Source organism: Oenanthe melanoleuca, chromosome 19 (genome assembly GCF_029582105.1).
Source record: "Oenanthe melanoleuca isolate GR-GAL-2019-014 chromosome 19, OMel1.0, whole genome shotgun sequence".
NCBI classification, from domain to species: domain Eukaryota; kingdom Metazoa; phylum Chordata; class Aves; order Passeriformes; family Muscicapidae; genus Oenanthe; species Oenanthe melanoleuca.
Window position 1 is genome coordinate 4,874,406 of NC_079352.1, and position 19,249 is coordinate 4,893,654.

At 41.7% G+C, this 19,249-nt stretch overlaps 1 protein-coding gene across 2 annotated transcripts; it reads right to left on the reverse strand.

The window, feature by feature from the left end:
* Positions 1 to 2,338: 2,338 nt before the first annotated feature.
* Positions 2,339 to 19,191, reverse strand: CRK (CRK proto-oncogene, adaptor protein). Of its 2 annotated transcripts, none has more exons than XM_056506761.1 (3): positions 18,848 to 19,191; positions 11,374 to 11,739; positions 2,339 to 5,629 (listed from the first exon to the last, which is right to left on the reverse strand). In XM_056506761.1, exons 1-3 carry the CDS (start codon positions 19,089 to 19,091, stop codon positions 5,622 to 5,624), a joined length of 618 nt encoding a protein of 205 aa, XP_056362736.1. In that variant the 5' UTR covers positions 19,092 to 19,191; the 3' UTR covers positions 2,339 to 5,621. The 2 variants fall into 2 exon arrangements, with proteins under 2 accessions (XP_056362736.1, XP_056362735.1); XM_056506760.1 differs by having other exon boundaries at positions 11,204 to 11,739.
* Positions 19,192 to 19,249: the final 58 nt, after the last annotated feature.

Sequence of the window (19,249 nt, forward strand, 5' to 3'; positions counted from 1 at the left end):
GAGATAATGCCTCGATTTCTGAAATCAGAGTGGTTTTAGAAAATTAAAAGGGATTATGTATGGCTGGCATGAACTTGATCTTCAAAGAGCCCCATCCCTGAAGTGTTCAAGGCCAGGTTGGATGGGGCTTGGAGCAGACTGGTCTCATGGAAGGTGTCCCTTCCCATGGCAGAGGAATTGGAATGAGATGAGCTTTAAGTTCCTTCCAACCCAAACTATTCTATGATTTGCTCAGGGTAGCTGTGAATGAAATCTTATCTCTTTTCCCAGTGTCTCCTTGGAAGTGCAGGCTATGGATGCTCAGCCCCTTCTGATGGGAGAAGTGCACAGAGACCTTTGTGAGTTTTGACAGCAGAGCCAGAGCTGGCCCTGGCACCTCCTGGACACAGTCAGGTATCCCCATTTATTGTACTGTGCCCACTGAAATGGGCCCCTGATGGGTGACTGAGGGCACACACCTTGAACACCATTCAAAGCAAGTATTTTCAACAGTTTATTGCTGGCCTGACTTAGTTTTTTCAGTTCATGAACAAGAGTTTTAGGGTCTGCAAGATTAACATAACCTTATGGTTTTCTTACAAACAAATCTAAAAACTTGACAATTATTTTTATATCACTTGCTCAGAAAATCAATGCTCTGTTTTCAGGGGATATTTAGGCCCTCTTTTTCACAGATCAGGATCATCTAATCAGGATTTCTTAAACACAGACATCAGTGACTACAGACAGAAGAATAATTCTTTTTTTTTTTATTTATTTATTTGAAATAAGATTAGAAAATGCTGATTTTGCTGAAATTGGGAATGCTTGTAAACCTTCACTTCTGAATTGCTGGTAAATACATGATACAAAGGCATTCAAAAGGTCCCAGTAGTACACAGTCACTATCTCTGGAAGTTTTTAAGACTTGCAAATCACTTCTGCACTTTATTGACCATAAAAGTCTATTTTTCAGCAGAGACTTGGGGAGCTGTGCACAATAAATTAGATTTGGCTCATTTTGAGATTTTTTTCTGTGATCCTTGTGTTCAGCAGGCACTCAGGTTACAGAGAGTTTGATAATATCAGTAAATCAGGACACTTCAAGCAGATTTAGTTGCCAGAAGTGAGGTGCATTCTTGGTACCATTGCTGAATAATAGCATATTGTCTAAATACTTTAAATTCTTTTGAATGCACTCATTACAGATGGCATTCAGATATTTGGAAATTGGTCAGGGATTTGGCAAAGCATGAGGAATAAACAGCCTAATCCAAGGAAATACTCACAGCACAATTTGCTGATGCAATCCTTGCTTGCCCTTTGCCCCCTGAACTTTCACATGAATTCATACAACCACTGCTTCACCAAAACCCAGTTTGAAAGGAGAGGGAATGGAAAAGGAAAAGCAGTTTTCTGCATGAGCCCTGTGCTCCATCAGCTCAGGGGAGCTCTGCAAACACCAGGGCAAGGTGAAGCAGGAGGGGATGGCTGGCAGGGCCCTGGGGAAGGACAGGCACAGTCTCTTCCTTTCGGCTGCAGGGAGCTCTGAAATTCTCTCAGCTAATCTCATTAAAAGGCACCCTTGCATTGCAGCTCTGCACTGGGTGAGCACTGGAGCAAAGACCTATGAAAAAATAAAGTTTTTTTCAATCTGGAGCTGATAGAATAACTCCTACTATATGGAGACACAGCAAGGTTCTTATCCTTGGGTCTTAAGGGCCACTGTCCCCTTGCAGTTTTTAAGGAATAGTGTGGCAAAAGCAGCTTTAATGCAGATTGATGTCACAAACGTTGCTCCCAATGGGATTCTGGTCCTGATTTTCTGTCCTTTAGGCCCTTGACAGCACCTGCACACCTTGGCTTTCACAGAATTACTGGTCTCACATCACCACACATAGAAACAGCACTTCTGAACCATTTGTATATTCCTACAGGACATTCTTGCTGGCATTCATTTGTGTAACTTCATTTTCACTGATATTTCTAAGAATATATAAACAGCTTTTTATCTTCCTGAACACCCCATCCAAACAATCCCCAGACTATTCCCTGACACACTTGTGCAGGTAGAATTGAGAGCAAGAGCTACAAAATCTCATACTAACATTCCTCACAAGATTGTTTTAATGAGAATATCTCCCCCAACCCCTTGAATCATTTAATTACAGAAAGTTACCTTCTTTCAAAAAAAGCCAAATTTTATTGTTTGATAAGTTAACTTAGTTACCTTGGTTTGTCCTACTTCTGTAGTATTGTGTTTGATTATTTCATACTAACACGGCCAATTAAAAATGGCCCCTCTATTTTTAATTATTAATTTCAAGTACTCCAGGAACTGATTGAGAATGACTCTGAGTCAAAGTTTTGGCTATACTTTTATTTACTTCACGTACTATGAACATATACATTACATGCTACAAAAAATAAAAAAGGACTTTTAACTGTCAAGAAAGTGGATAGTGTTATAATACAATAGCACATGTTCATATTTTTCTTCAAACAGGTTTGGTTAGAATCCTTCCCCAAAACCATTAACAAAAAGGAAGTGTTTTACTCTTAAAGATGATTAGAAATATTTGCATTATTAACAAATACAATTCAAACAGATTAACAAGATTTAACCAGGTCATATATTAGTAAAAAGGCTGGGGCTTACCAAAATGAAATATATATTAAAAAACCATAGCAGCCAGTTGTACTTTTTAGTGTGATATAACGTGTAAATGCACCAGAAGAACACAGTGTAATTGAGCATTCTGCTTTCATGGTGTATTTCTAGAAATGATTATTCTAGTTCTAACACCTGCCTATGCACAAGAGACCAAAACCACAGCCAAGGAAGAGACAAAAGATTGTGACCAACATTCTGAGCAATGATTTTTTTGCACGCATCGGGGAGAAGGGAGGGAACAAATAGAAGAAGATAAACAAAGGCCACAAAAGGATTTCATCTACATGTTCATGAACATAGGTTCTACCTATTTGCCTTGAAGAGCCTGACAAGTTGAAATGTCTATTTTGTCAAATTCACACTCCTTTCTATCATCTATGAAACAAAATCACATTTCAGCTTAGAACTGAAGAGTGGAAAACAGTTGCATTAATGTATCAGTCAGCTAAAAAAACTGCTTGACAAGAACTTGGGATTCTAGTGTAACAGCAGCTATTAAGACTCCTCTAGTTTCTTATTTTGCTCTTTCAAAGTGTACAAATATTCACAATTTATACAGTCTTAAAATCACATCTACAAAGTTTGCAGGATATTTGCTAGTTAATTCAATTCATGTCCTTTGTATTAAAAAGGCAAGGTTTGCATAATAAAACTTCCAGAAAAATGTTCTTTTGGTATCTTAACTCCTGATTGGAAAGGTACAAATATATGGGCTTTCATTAACTGCAGTTGGCAAAAAGACTTCAGAACAGTGTCCCTCTAAAGACATACAGTTTATTATGTTTTTTCTGCAATACCTGAAGAAAAATATAAGCATATATGGGCAACTGAAAAACTCAGTATTAGGTCTGTTATTTAGAGTGCAGCTATTGAACAAAACCCCCCAACAGTTACAGTGAATATCAAGATCAGAGGAAAAATACAAATCAGCCTTAAAGAACCTGATGAGTTACAGAACCTAGAGTTAGTTTCTCAATTTTTTTTCCCTCGAAGTAGATTTTGTACTAGGCTAGAAGAGCTCCACAATCACTGGCACAACACCCTCACCAGAATAGCAATCCAAGGTAGAACAGAGCTGCAATTCTTTGTTTCCGTTCTTACCCCACTGTCCCTGCTGTCAGTTTTTGATAATAATCCTCAGTAGTGCTCACGAGACTGGTGATGGACAAGAGTGATTAACGTTAGTCCACAGAACTGATGAGTGCCCATAACCTGAACATTACTCAGACTCAGATTAGTTTTGAAGTAAAACAACTAGTACTTAAATAGAACAGAAATATTATAATTTCCAGCATGTTACAGAGTTCTGAGGTAAAGTGTTACCAGTATTGTTGTAGGGTAGGTGCCTTGCAGCAAAGGCCTTTGCAGCACATGCAACCCATGAGCCATTGGGGTCACACAGGTTTGATGCAACCAAACCCAACAGTTTCACTTTGATACTATTTAGAAAAACCCTTCTGCATGGATTATACTGTAGTCAAAGTTACAAAATTTAGTTTGATCACCAGAGTGCTGTGCTTGGAAAACAACCCAGGGTACAAACAAGGGAGAGTTACTTCAGTGTTTAATTTCAGTTTACAAAACTTACTAAATCCATTCTGATTTATATTAGAGAAAACCAGATAATTAGAAGAACAGACTAAAAAACAACCATCAAGCAGTGCATAATACTGCCTACTCAATGCACTGAATTTCATCATGAGCTAGGAAGCCATATTTACTCTATTATGCCTTTTGAGAATCAATCCAGAAGCACACAATTATTTTCCATTAGTTTATTAAAAATAAAATCCTCATGAATTCACTATCAAATATTTTACAGATGGGAATTAAACTAGAAGAGTCCCCAGAGTGTCTTTAAAATAAAACTAATATTTGGTTTGTCAGTTCACCGTGTTTGACACCGATTTGTACTGTAACAGTATTGTACAATATTGAAGAATTCTAAAAAAATTAAACTAGCCCTAACAATTTAATTTTATTGGAAAGCAGTGTCAATATTTTAGTATATTTAGTGAATCAAACACTGCTTTAAAGCTACGTATTAAAGTGCTACGCACGTATTTTTCAGCACTGATATGGAGGTTTACACATCCATAAGCCTTGTATTTGTGGATAAAAGGAGATACTGTGTGTTAATAAAAATCTTAAATTAAAATCAGCTGCTATGTTTGAAGCATCAACAGTACTGAAGAAATCAATCTAGTGTCCACAAGCTTCTAGAATTCTGAGGTTGATTGGATCTGTCATTTACCATGAAAATGGTAAGGATCTGTAAATCATAAGGCTGTCCCCAACGGGCCCTGCTCAGTCTGTGCTGTGCACAGCTAACTGGCCATGCAGAGCACTGCAGAGCCTTTCTAGGACAGAGAACCCAGGATGGAAAAAAACATGGAGAGAGCTCCAGGATAAATTTGTGAAATTTCTATCAAGGTATTGAATTGTCTACGGTTGACGTTCATTGCCTGAGGAAGAAGCAACATAAGCAATGGGCCCGGAGAGAGCTATAAATGTTCTCTGAACATCTACAGCACTGCTTTCTCCAGCTGCTGCTGCTGGCAAGGTCCAGGCTGCCGTGCACGTGGACATAAGCAGGCATTACAACCTATAATCATGGCCTAGTTCTGCCACTGGACACGAGTTATCTACTGTCGTACCCTGAATTAATGACCCTTGCTTAAGGAATGGTGGTGTTGAGTCCCAGGGGTTTGCAGGTTATCAGAATGCTTATCCAAGCAATACCGCTTGCAGCGTCGGTCCGAGCTTAGTCTTGATGGCATCTGCAATAAAAACAAGTTGAGATTGTTCCCATCTGTAAGAGCAGCTGTTGAGCCACACTCAGCTGAAGTCCTCGTCAGGATTCTGTTGATCCAGCAGACGGACGTGTGTGAATGGAAAGTGACCACGTCTGCCATTACATTCTCCTTCCCACTGACCACTCATGTTAATCTTTGTGACCTTTACCAGCTCACCGACCTGTGGGGTAAGAAATGCAGTTACAACACAGAAACATGGGCAGGATGAGCTGCCACCCCTCCCCTGGTGTGCTGTCACCCACGTGCACCAGATACACATCTATAAAAAGCAGCTTTAGTCATGACAGTGTCTGAGACACCAGCCTGTCCCCAGTGCCATTCACTCCAAGAAAGTATATAGAGAAATGTACCTAGATGAGGTGAGAACTACCTGAGCTGAAGAGCCAGCAATCCAAAACCAATCTTTCAAGTGCTCTTTGCACCTGCCATCAGGTGCTATCCTGAGAAATGTGCCTTGCTGGGCTGACAAAGGCCTGCACACTGCTGGGACTCCATCCACAGCCTCATAAAGCAAGGAAGGCTTGCACCTGGACCAAATGGACACTAAACTGCAACCTCAGCTGCTCCTTAGCTTTGAAATTCCACTTTTCAAGTTCTGGAAAGTGGAGGATCTCTCTCCCTCTCTCTCTCTCTTCACAGATTGTAACAAGTGTATAAGAAGAAGTGCCATAAGGCTGCTCTGTTCTTGCTCTGGGTGTCCACAGTCGGCCACTACCAAAGGTAAAGCCAGATAGCATTTCAGTCTTTCCCAGCATGGATTTCTCAGAGAAATAAACCCCTCTGAACCACAGAACTGTTTAGGTTGGAAAAGATCTTTAGGGTCATCTTTAGAGTCCAACCATCAACTCAGCAATGCCAAGCCCTGCACTCATGGGAATAGTAAAGATAACTGATGTCCTCTCCCTCTTGCCCAGTAATGCATCTCCTGTTCTAATCTCCACCCTAACATTGCCAGCACCACCCCAAAGGCATCACCTCTCATCCCCCTGTGGCACAGGGACAAACTGCACGGCAGGCAGTTCAAATCAGGACACAAGTCTAAGTCTGATCAGTCCCCAACCCTGTTTCATATTTGAGGGCACTTCAATTAAGTGACACTTGCACAACCCGAGGAAGCACAATTTACACTGTAAAGACACTCACTGCAGAGTTAATGAATGCACCACTGAAAAGCTGGCTACCCACTTCTACTCTTCTGGATAATTTTATCAATAATCTGATTTATGAGCAACGTACAATGGTTTTTAGAATCCTTCCCACATCACAGATGGAGGATGCTTTTGGGATAGATACACTCTATTTTCTGTGACTAATACTGTAAATAAACTCTGAAGGTGTGGCCAAAGGCCTTACTGCATTTCATCCAGAAATACACTGAATATAGAGTTGTAGTTTACACAGATGCTCATTCCTGTGTTCCAAATCCATCCAAAACACCACCTCATTATTTGCACTTTGCAGGCAGCTAACAAAGAACAAGGAAAACAATTTCAGATGTTACCAATCTCCATTAACTTTACAGGTTTTAATCACTTGTAATCTTTTGCCAGAACAGCTTTTAACAGTTCATAAATTCAACCCCTTTCATGGACATTTAATTAAGCTTCCCATACCTCTCATGATTACTTATCTGGTAATGAGAGGCCCATTGGGACTCTTGCTGTAGCTTTATTTTTGCCTTTTGTAGTCATTAGTATAGACATTTTAATGAATCATATTTTGAAGAAAATCCTCTTATGTATTAGCTACAGGCAAAAAGGAAGCCTTCCTTTGGTGCTGAATGCAAGCTTCAGCTCTTTAGGAATTTAATCATGCAGTTTGTTTAATTCTGCTACTGCTAATAACCACTGGGGGGTTGTACCAACAAAAATACTCTGCTGACCAAAACAATACATCAGCTATAATTTAACAAGGATAAGATTCAATGTGACAATACCAGAAGTGGAAAATCTGATCTCCTAATCACAGCCATTACCAGAACAATGTCCCAGATAATTTTAAACTGCTTCAGACCTGGATAGAATCTACAGATCAGAACAGTGCTTAACCTCCAACCCACTGGGAAGGGAAAAGCATGACTTGCAGTAAAGTTTGCTGTCTTAAGACTGTTGGTCTCTGCTCTGCTATCACACCCTAATTAGTATTAAACCCTAATTAGGGTTTTTCTTGGATGCCTTACAATAAACTCACCTGCAAAAGGTGGGTTCAACAGAGCAATGACACTGAGTTACAGTAGGGGATGCTTGTGGAACTCCCTCCCAGAGCATCCTGTAGCTGGTTTTTGGCTTCCAGGGGTGTTTCAGGGTTACTGCAGCCAAGGGACACTCAGTTATGAATTCCCCTTACTATACAGAGCTACACTTGAAAGCTGCATTTCAGTAATGGTTAAATGAGGAGAGGCCTCTGAGATTAAATATCCCTTTTTTGCCAGTAATTTCATTTAGCAGACTCACTGATAGAATTTTTAATTCCCATGTCATTTACATATATATATATAAAACTTCTCATCCATTCTTATATATGCACATCTCTGTCAAAGCAGGACTAACTTTAAGCAAGCATGGATCTTTTCACAAATGCTGCCTTAATAAAAAGCTTCCATTAGATCCTGACTAACTGAAAGATCCTTCAAGGTCTGCTTCAAACCTCTGCCTAGTAAACTACAGTTCAACCACTCTCCTGAACACAATACAGACAACCTTTCCAAAAATTACTTATTACAAGTGCTGAAGTTTAAAAACCTTTAGGCTAGGAGTGGATGTTGTCTCTGAATTCTCCTCACTTTTAGCATTGATTTATGGCAACATGAGTCCATAGAGCATCATCCCACCAAGCACAGCACCTCAGGAACAACACTGTACCCTGCTAGAAAGCCAGGTTTGTCTCAGTCTTCATCAGGAGTTTTAAAACTAAATATACCCCATATGCTTCAAAGCAAAATTGAAGGTTCAAGTGAAGACTTCAGTATGCTGTGGTTTTATTCCAAGTACTCCTCTTTGGTGAGGTCAAGGTGGCAGAGTTCTGCTACTGTTACAAAGAAAAAAAATAAATCGATCGATCTCAGAGTCATTCACCACACAGATCTTCCCTTTTTCTCCTCTATTTTCTCTTAAAATAGACTAAAACTCCCTGAACAGGCCCAGTTACATGCAAAATAGATGTCAACTTCTCCTGCTGCATCTTTTTTCCATAATAGAGCACAGACTTTATTAGAACATCACCTGCTCTGATCCTCCTTCCTTGAACTCTTCAAAAGCATGTCAGGTTTAAAATAACAGAGCAGCACAGATATTCTGTTTGCAGTTTGGGCAAAAACTGTTTGATGTTAAGAATCTATTTTTTTAAGAGAAACTGTGGGATCCACCCCCTCCCATGAATATTGCCAGATTTAAGGATAAGAATTTTCATTTGGAAAGAATCCCACATGCTGTATTTATAAAGAGGTCTGGGCAAAAATGGCCTCAAAGATTTACATAATGCTCTCTACTAAGTTATCTAAGAAAGAGATCTCTAAATAAACAGAGAAGGAACACCATGAAGTGAAAGGGAACGTGGAAAAAGGAGACAACAAGAAACAGCACTCTGATAAGACAGGATGGAGAACTTGGGAGAAAATGAAGTGCATATTGCTTTTTTTCCTGTACAGACATTGAAAGCAACTCAGTAACATTGTGATTGGAAGTGATAAAAAAAGCTTTGAAGGCCACTAGAAGCAGTGATAAATGGCTCACTTTTTAAAACTAAATGTTTGCAATATTACATACAGAATAAAGAATCACCACTATTGCATTTCTTAAATGGAGAGCAAGACAGGAACATAACAGCCTAACCAAAAGGGCTGAGGTGTCAACTGATAAATATTTAAGTAGTTTTAAGAGGCCTACAAAGGCCATTTCTGGCCACCAGAAATCTCCTGTGGTCACACAGCCAAGCTGAGCTGACACTTCTCAGCTGCCCCTCCCAAACACTTCAGCTACTCAGCCTTTCCCATCACTTAGTAAAAGACTCTAGAGGTGTAAGGTAGCTCAGAAAGGAGGTGTTACCCACAGAACTGCTCTTCCTACACCACAGCACTCTTGCCAGATCATGTGAGTTTTGGTGAAGAGGATTGAAGTAACCTAAGATCAGCCCTGGCACCCACAAGCTGCTCTCCAGCATGGAAAGCATTTCCTTTCACTCTAAGTTGCTTATGGCCTGGATTAGCAGCATTTCCTCACTCTCTCTATTCCCAAATCCTGCACTGGGCAGCAGTGGGGAGTTATTCAGTGGAATAAAGGGTGAAGTTAAGGCTTAAGACAATGCAAAATTCAGAAAGGAAACCACAACAGTATCCAGATGCTCAAAACCAATCTAACATCTGGTAATTACAACAGCCTGCATTCAGGAATATTCCCAAGCTCTGGGAAGCAACTGGGTGGAAAGGGTGAGAAAAAAGAGGGAAAGAGACAGCATTTTAGCCTTTATGAGAGTTTGAAGTGTAAAAATCCTCACATTTCCCCAAAATCTGGTGAGTTTACATAAATCTATACCTGCTTCTCAACCCAAAAATATTCAGACCTATAACAGAACGTGTAGCAACTCAGAGTGTATTTCCAACCTACATGGGAAAGATTTCCCATCTGCCAGGCTGTACATCAATTATCCATGTGCAGCATGTGCTGCATCTCCCAGTCCTGTTCCAGACACACCCCTAGAGCTGCCAGATCACTGAAGTCCTGGAGTGCCTTTTGTGCTATGCCCCATTACACAAAGTATTTGAGAGTGGAGAGGAGATGCTCTGACTCAGCACAGAAACTGTTTTTTCCCAAGTACTTAAAATGTTATATAAACAGGAAGTCAATTAGGTATCAGGAAATTCCAGAGCCTCCAGCTCAAAGAAAGCCTAGATTAAAGGCTACAATTTACATATCCTAAGGCAAAGGTCTGCCACAGGGAATACCTGAGTCTCAATTTCCTCAAATGTAACTTGGGGGAGAACTATCTGATGTGGAGAGATAGAGCACTCCAGTCACCTTTTTAAGAGGAAAAAAGACAAATCAAAAAAGGCCTGTGCAATCACTTGATCCTGTCAGGAAGTGAATCAACCTGGGGAAAACTCAGTGCTTTACTACAAACCCTACTCCATCAATCATTGCTTTATACCAGACCTAACAAATTGTGGTGTAAGTTGTAAAATGCTCCTCCCTCAAACCTAAACCCAAAGTAATCTGCTTGAGGTGATGTACAATTAAATTCTATGTGTGATCATCATCTCGGTCCAGGAAATTTCAAAGTGTATCAATGTTTCCACTGATTGCTTTAAAACTGCTGACACATTGGGGAGAAAAAAATTACCCAACACAACACAAAGCAACGAACAACCCAGCACACCTTGTACACATTGTGGTGAGGTACACAACAGCAAACACAGGTTCAGACACACAATTTATGAGCTGCTCCCTCTCCCTCCCTCCCCCCAAAATAAACATTTCAGAACTGAAACATGGATGGGGAAACACTTATGTTAGTGATGGTTGACAACAGACACAATACTGGTTCAGTAACCTAATAATAATCAACAATAATCTAATTTACAAGTGACTCAAGTCACTCATGTTATCCATAACTTATTAATCACAACATAAAACCAGTATTACAAAGCTTTTCCCTTTCTCATTCCTCCAAAACTACCACGTGAGCGAAAGGGAAATCCCTTGAACAGATCTCTTCCTTCTAAATTTTGCCCATTATGTACCTCCAAAGCCAAGGCTGTCTTGTCGTAGGCATTAGGGACTCGCTTCTGGATAACCCGGGCATAAATAGGGCCATTCTGAAGGTTAGGGAGCGGAGTGTTGATGCTGGGCTGGGCATAGGGCCCTGGCTCCGGCCCACCCAGTGGTTGTGGGTGGGAACTATCCTGGTTACCTCCAATCAGAGTGGGGACTGAAGCAGAGGAAGGTCTATACTTCTCGACGTAAGGAACGGGTATCATTCCCCTCTTCCCTTCGCTGTCTTCTGCGTTCCACCACTGCTCTTCAGGTTTATCCCGGATTCTCAGTATGTCTCCTTTCTTAAAGGGCAGATCTTCCTCATCATTGCCATTAAAGTCAAAGAGAGCCCGCACGTACTCGGCCTCCTCCTGCCTGAGGATGACCCCGCTATTCTGCCTCGAGCGCGAAACGGGCTCTATCAAGGTTGTAGTGTCCAAATAGTGTATTTTGTAGAATTCCAGTAAAGATGGCAAAGAATCAAACTCTTGGTCACCTATTCGAAATCTGGTGGGATTCGACCCTGAAAAGAGAAGGCAACATGTCAAAGAGAGCATTAAAACTATAAATCAACCATGTGAAATATCAAATTTCGTCACCTTGACATCATATTCAGCTTTTCTGAGCATTTTCAATCAAAAGCAGCACTATCATGATCATGAGTACAGGTTTTTTTAAAAAGATTTTGTCAAGGAAGGAAAAGAGAAATTCTTTGGCACCGCCAAACTTCCCGAATTAGGATAAAAATATCTTTGTTTCTTTCAATGTTATATGGATCCAACAGACTAAAATGTTCAGTACATCAGGGTTCCTCAGGAGCCTGTGGAATTCTCCCGTTTTATACTCTAAATATAGGAAGTAAACTTTGGTACCATTTCAAGGAAATTATTTTTTTTAACTCTCTTCTGCTGTTCAGATCTATTTCTGAAGAACAACACTGCAATAATGGTCATTTACCTACTGTAACATCTTGGGTTAAAGGCATGGACACTACAGAAAACTGCTTTGCACAGCAGCAAACAAATGATGTCAATGAGCAAAGAAGTTATTTTTCATTTTGATAAAAGGTACCAGTAAAGAAAATTATCTCCATTCTATGCAATGCAAAGCAACAACATATATTTTCATAACAGGTATGACTCAGCCTTTTAATCTCAAGTCTTGTAGCTTCTTTGCCACATTTGTCAGATGGAGCCTAAGCTATAAACCCAAACCTCAAAGACATTGGAATATAGATGATGTTCACATCCAAGCCTTTACAAGCATCAAAGTGCAGAATATCCATTTCCAATCTGTGTGCTGTACTTTGCTTTTTTTTTTTTTTTTCCATTTTATGTTCTTCAAGCTTAGCTGGGGAAAAACACATGCATGATGTTCTATTTCCACCCTGCCCTGTGCCATCAGTTATGGGAAAGAACTGGGGAAGGCTGGGGGAAGGGAGTGCAGATGAAAAGATTTATACTTTAATGAGTAACTCTTTTAGCAAGAAAGAGATGCTTACTTTGCAAGACTGTTTTCTCTGCAGGGAATATCTAACAGTCCCAAGCCTTAACTCTGGAGTACAAAGCTAGCAGAATCCTTCAAGCTGTCACTGATCCAAAACTCCCAGCAAAGTAGCACTGTCAGCATGGAAAGCTAATGTTACAACAAGTTCTTTCAGGAGAGCAAAAAGGGGTTCTAACAGAGAAAAGGGCAGATTCAATAAGATCAACACAGACAAACACCCGAGAAATGAGTTCTGAAGGATCCTGAAGGAACAGCAGCATCCGTGGAGCTGGTTAAGGGAAATTGGAAGGAGCAGAACTAAGTCTTTGGAAAATGCACGTTTGCATGCTTTAACAGCCCTGAAAGACTCTCAAAAGAAATGAATACAAACACAGTGAGCCAAAACCCAGGAGCAATAGCCTCAAAAAACTGCAAAAAACTCTGCAAACTGGCATCACCAAGAGATAAAGGAAGCTAATGGAATTATCAGTGACAAAGATGAGCCCAGCATGGGAAGAGAATCAAGAGTCCATCATATTCTCCCAAAGTGTAGTGCTGGGAGGATGCAAAACCCCCTCAACTTTCATTGCTGAGATGTAAGTTACAGCTCCAGACCTGGCCAGAACCTGGAATTTCATCCCAGTGGCACTGTCAGCTCTGAGGGCTCACAGGAGATGAATTCTGGCTGGACAGGCAGCATGCTTACAGCACTTCAGAAAAGCTCAGTGTGAAACAGGATCTGGGAATGCTGCACCTCCACTAGAGTTAGAAGTGGGAAACCAAGTGGGAAATACATTAAGTTTCAGACCTGAAAAAGCTGGTGACAGAAACATGAGCAAATATCTAGCACTATTTTAGCTGTGAACCTTTAAGGATCAAGGCTTGACATTTGAGTAAAAAGAAAAAGTCATGGGAAGTTTAAGAGCAGGGCAGCAAAGCTCTTTGCAGCCATATGGAGAAGACTGAATCTCATGGAATTCACTGACATGGAACTTATTTCTGTGACAGAAATAGAGCCTGAAACACCAATTTACCTCAGTGAAACTTGCTACAAGCTGACTCAGCCAGGGGGCTGAGCTCTGTCTCAGCAATGCAGAGATTCACAGAAAAATCTTCCCTGGTCACAGGGAATGAGCAGTTCATCAATAACATTCATCAGCCTGGTCAATCTTCATCAGGGTGAAGAAGGCATTTTGGAATGTCTTTTTTTTTCCCTTTGGAACAGGCTCACCCTCTTGAATTAATGCACAACAGCCTGAGGGACCTGCCAAGTGTACCTGAATACAAGTTGGACTTTAAGAAGAAAAGTCCTCTGGAACATTGTGTACAGGGAAGGAGTGACAGAAATCACTGTACTGTATCCAGGAAAATCAGGTCCTAAGAGGTGTTTTGTACAGCTGAACAACAGAGGACACAGATCCTCCAAATTCTGGGATCAGAAAGATCAATGCACTCCTTGAAAGGACAGAGAGAAAAGCATCAGAAAGGAGAGATATTACTCTCACAAAGACCACACTGCCAGAAAATCACACGCACTTCTGATGCTTTTCTTTAAAAAAAAATGTAAGGCAGCTAGAGAAATCTAAGAAAATCTAGAACAAGAAATCTACAAACTTAATCTAAATTAATCATCAATTAATATAAAGGCAGTGATCTCATAATTGTCTGGAGAACTTAAATAGAAGACTCCTAAAATTTAGCTAAAACAGGCATAAAAAGAACAACATAGTTCAAAGTCACAGTAGGTGACTACTGATGCAGATTGGAAATAAAATACAATTCCACCTTCCCAAGGAAGTGGGAAACTTTCCATCAGTTTAAGTCTTGTTCAGCTACAATGAACTAAGTGATGCTCACATGCAGTGGAAAAATTATTCCACTCCCTACAGGCTCCCAAGTTTTGTCATTCCCTGGTAAAATGAAGTTCAAAGATTAACAGATTTCAGACTCAGAGGAATTCTTCAGCCTCTCATTTGAACTGCAACACTGCTCATATCTGCAGGCCAATGGAATAATTCAGGCAAGATCTAACACAAGAAAAAGTTACAGCAAAAAGGTGAGTGGGGTTTTTTTGGGAATAAGAGCAGTTTTCCTTCATGATCCTGGGACTTCTCTTGAAGGCAAAGTCTGAGCAGCACAGTGTGCACATCTGAGTGCTCCCAGGAAGAACAAAAGCATGGAAAGGTGAATCCAGCTCCTGGAGGAACTTTAGTCACTTCCTGTGAAAGTGGGGACACTTGAGAACTGCAAATTCTCTTTCTGCAGCCTGGCACAGCTGAAGAAGAGCAGCTCAGGGAGTACCTTCACCACCAGCACTGCTCAGCTCAGCAACATGAACTTTTTGTATGAGAAGCACAAAGGGCTGAGTATCCTCCTTCCTTCTCCATCTCCACTACCTAACTCCAGCCATCTCAGGATGCCACAAACCCCTGCTCTCTGAAAGGTGAAGAAACAGTTAAAATCCAAAGGGCCCCACAGCTGAAGAAGTTTCAAACCTGGCTCAGTTCTCTGGTTATGATGCACATTCCCTCCTGTCACAGCCCTCTGACACTGTGCTGCCTCTGTGTCAGCCTGGGAAACACTGCTGCTGTATGTTTGAAATATTGCACACATACTGGGGAATTAGGGCTATAAACCACCCAATATTCTATTGATTGGGCAAGCAGTGAAACCACAGAGCAACTTCTCACTTTCCCAGACATCTCAGGGGGTTTGCATTTCTCTCTTCACTCCAGTTGTCAGTGTCAATAGGGAGCTTTCTCTTTATTCCAAGCTTTGGAAAGTTTTTCTTTCACAGAACTACAGGTCTTTACTTTTGCATCTAGTTTTATTCTATAAAGGTTCCTCCCTTTCCCAATTCAGAGTGTGTTTAGGGCCAGAAAAGCAGTTCTTATCACACAGGGCAGCAGTGAGACATCCCAGTGATGTAAGCCACTTCCTCCTGGAGCATATAGGAGCTGGGCTCTGAAGGCACCACATTCCAGCCCTTGTGCTTCCCCCACCCCCACAGGGACACCTTTTTTCCTTGTTCTCAAGTACCTCCCTACTCATGCTGAGCTGAGCAAATAAATCCATGAATGAACACCCTATAAAAACATAAAACTCTGTTGAGTGCATGAGCTCTGAGCACACCAGGAAAACATTCACTCAGGAATTACAGACTCATTTCTGCAGATCATAAGAGGATAAGAGCAGATGTCTAATACAGGCACTTTCTAAAGTTACAATTAATTTGCATTTAAATATATTTTGATCTCAATATAAAAATGAGAAAAAAACAAACAACCAAGTATCAGAGTTCAACCACTCTGCTCACCCATCCCTAAAACCACTTCATCCAGAGCTGAGTGTGGGTATCATTCTGTAAGGATTCTGTAATTCCAGGAAGTTCAGTTACAATGGCAGCAATTTAGAAGTGTTAAATTCAGAAATATGTTCTTAAAACTCATAAATTGTGTGAACATCAATTTCTGCATTTTATGTGTCATATTTGCCTACTTCAGACAATTTTCATAACATTATAAAGCTTCTGTCTTTATAATGCTTCACTCTCAACAGAGAGCATTTCTATCTTTAGGTATTTCAGGCATTTTTTAGTGCATATCACACATTTTTACCCCAAGCCCGCATGTCAAATTGCAAACACATGATATATTTAATATTTCCTCTGCTGTCCATCACCATGCTAATGCCTGCATGGAACACTTTGTCTTGTTTGGCATTTCTTTAGCCATAAGTGTGATACTTCATCACAAATGATCCATTTCCACTGAAAACAGAATGGTTTTCTTTCCAATAATTCAGTGATTTATGCAATTTTTTAACATCCCTAAAACATTCCAGGAAGACATAAATTCTGTTCAATTCTTTTTTTCTTTGTTATGCTGAAAAATATCACCTGCAAGAAGTTAGAAACTGCAGCATCAGTCAAAAGGTCAATTTAACAAAGAGTGTGCAAGTTTACTTTATACTTTAGAAATCAAAGAAAGGATCATGTTTTTGTGACATTGTGATTTTTAGGAAAGCCAAAGCTCCTCATCTCACTCATTCTGTGCTGATGCTTCCCTGTCCCTGAGAACAGCCAGGAATTTCACAGACACTGAGCCCAACAAAAATCAACCCAAGAACCCAACCTCGAATATTCAAATTTCCCAGAGAGATCTGAGCATTTGCCAAGCAATAAATTGCTAAAAAAAATGTATCATACTAAAATATAGTGATTTTGTTTTTCCTAATGTTTTAGCTTGGCCACAATAAACAAGCAGGACAACTTGCAAACATTTACCTCCCTTCACTGCATTAGCTTCCCTACCCAAACATAAAATCATCTTCAATCTTCAGCTAATGTTTTCACCTCCCTTCTACTGCAGAACAACCTCCCACTTATTTTTTTCTGAAAGAGCACCTTAATTACACTTGAAGTATAATTTAATATACACCTCCCCAGCACCTTCTTTGGTTGGAGTGTGAAGACAGCAGTATCAGCATGGAGGCATGACTTAATTAAAATTACTAAAATCAGCGTGGGAGTGTCTGTAGTGCAGGAGTGATGCATCACCCCTCCCCAGAACATCCAGGGGACAAATAAAAAGGAGACCAACCAAAACATAATTATACTTTTTCAGATATATTAAGCCTACTGTGCCACCAGCTTACACAGCTACTCTTTTAAAACAGAAGAGAATTACGAGGTACTTCATGATTTTAACCAAAGCCAGCCCACAGAATGTCACAAAATGTTACTGAGCTTAGGATGTAACACTAAAAAAGTCAAGGATGGCTGTACTGATGTGATGCCACTGTTTTGCCAGAGATGAGCTGCTCCCCAAAACACAACTGCCCAGAAGTGACAGACACTGATGACCCAGTGTTTTTCACTGTCTTTGAAATCCAATTAGATTGGATTCACAACAAACCATCTTGATTGACTGCTTACACCACCAGCCATCCTTGCCAGCAATTCCAGCACCAAACCTCTGTCTGCACACACATGAAACAGGGAACCCACCACATTCTGACCCCCCACAGCAGCAATAACTTCCACTTCCAGCTGAATTCAGCCACCTTTATCTTCTACCTGTGGAGCTCTGAACCTGAGTGCACTGTGCAGCTCCAGGAGGTTCCTGGGATAAACAGGATGAATTTAGACTTTTCCCATTTTTCCAATCTGAAATGCTTCCCCAGTATGGTAGGTGCAAACCTACTGGCACTAAGTTTGGTTTCTCTAACATTATCTCCTTAGTCAACCACTCTGTGCAGACACTGAAAAATAAAACAAGTCTGGTCTCTTATTCCACCCACAGACCTACACCACAGTGTCTCTGTCTACTTTCTGTTAAAGAAATTCACCAAATCTCTTATTACACAGGTTTACTATAATAGAAACTACCCAGTGGCTCCTTGCTGATGCCAACCACACATCTACATCATTTTGCAAGGATTAATATCCAAACTCGAGCAGTTCCAGCACCAACTTCACTAATTCTCACAGGAGGGACACCAGTGCCTCTGAACTGCACGTTCTGACACATCCAAGGGTTCTGCACTGCTGGGGTTTAGTGGGATTAAACAGCAAAAATGCTGCTTCTCACAGAGCTTCTCCCTCTGGCACAATCAGCACCTTCTACTGTTGAAGTGTTACACTTCAACGTGTTGTTTTCATTATTACATCTTCAGTTAATGAGAAATAATATTAAACTTCTCCTTTCAAGGGGGAAGAAACTCAACTTCACATCTGATTTAAAGAAACCACTGCCTGCCTTTACATCCCGAAGAGTTCCCACCACTCAAACTCCCCACTCGAACTCAGCCTCCCTGATGAAACTGCCGTGTCGGGTCACACTTTGGGGATGACACTTCCACAGAACCATTCGCGGCGGAGATGACACGGAAAATCTCTGAATTATCGCTAAGGGCTTTATGAAAACAAAGAGGTGCGCGGCTGGAGCCGCAGGATGCCCAGCTGCAGGAGGCTGAATTTCATGTGGCACAGGACGGCAGGTGCGGGCAGACGGCTCCGCTCGGGCAGCGGCCCCGCTCCGGAGCGCGGCTGAACTCCACACAAAGCGCCCGCAAACACCGCCCGGCGGAGCCGCCCCGGCTGCCCTGCCCGGCACCGGGCACCGCCGGCCCTGCGGGTCACTCACCCGGGGCCCCGGGGCCCTCGCTGCCGGCCCGCCGGGCTCCCGCCGGCCCCAGGCTGTTGACGATGTAGTGCGAGACGCGGGAGCTCTCGGACACGGACAGCACGAAGTCGCCGGGGATGGTGCCCGAGTCGCGCACCAGGAAGGTGCCGTGGCGCTGCCCGTGCAGCAGCGATACGGCCTCGGCGCGGCTCAGCCGCCCCCAGTACCAGCTCGCCCGGTCCTCGGAGTCGAACTGCCCGGCCATGGGGGCCGCGCTCCTCCCCCGCCCGCGGCCGTCGCCGCCGCCGCCGCCCGCGGAGCCGCTCAAAATGGCGGCCCCGGCCCTGACCTCACCTACCGGACGTGACCGCACGCGGAGAGGCGTGACGTCATCTCCCCGCGCGGGCGGGGCGGGGCGGATGT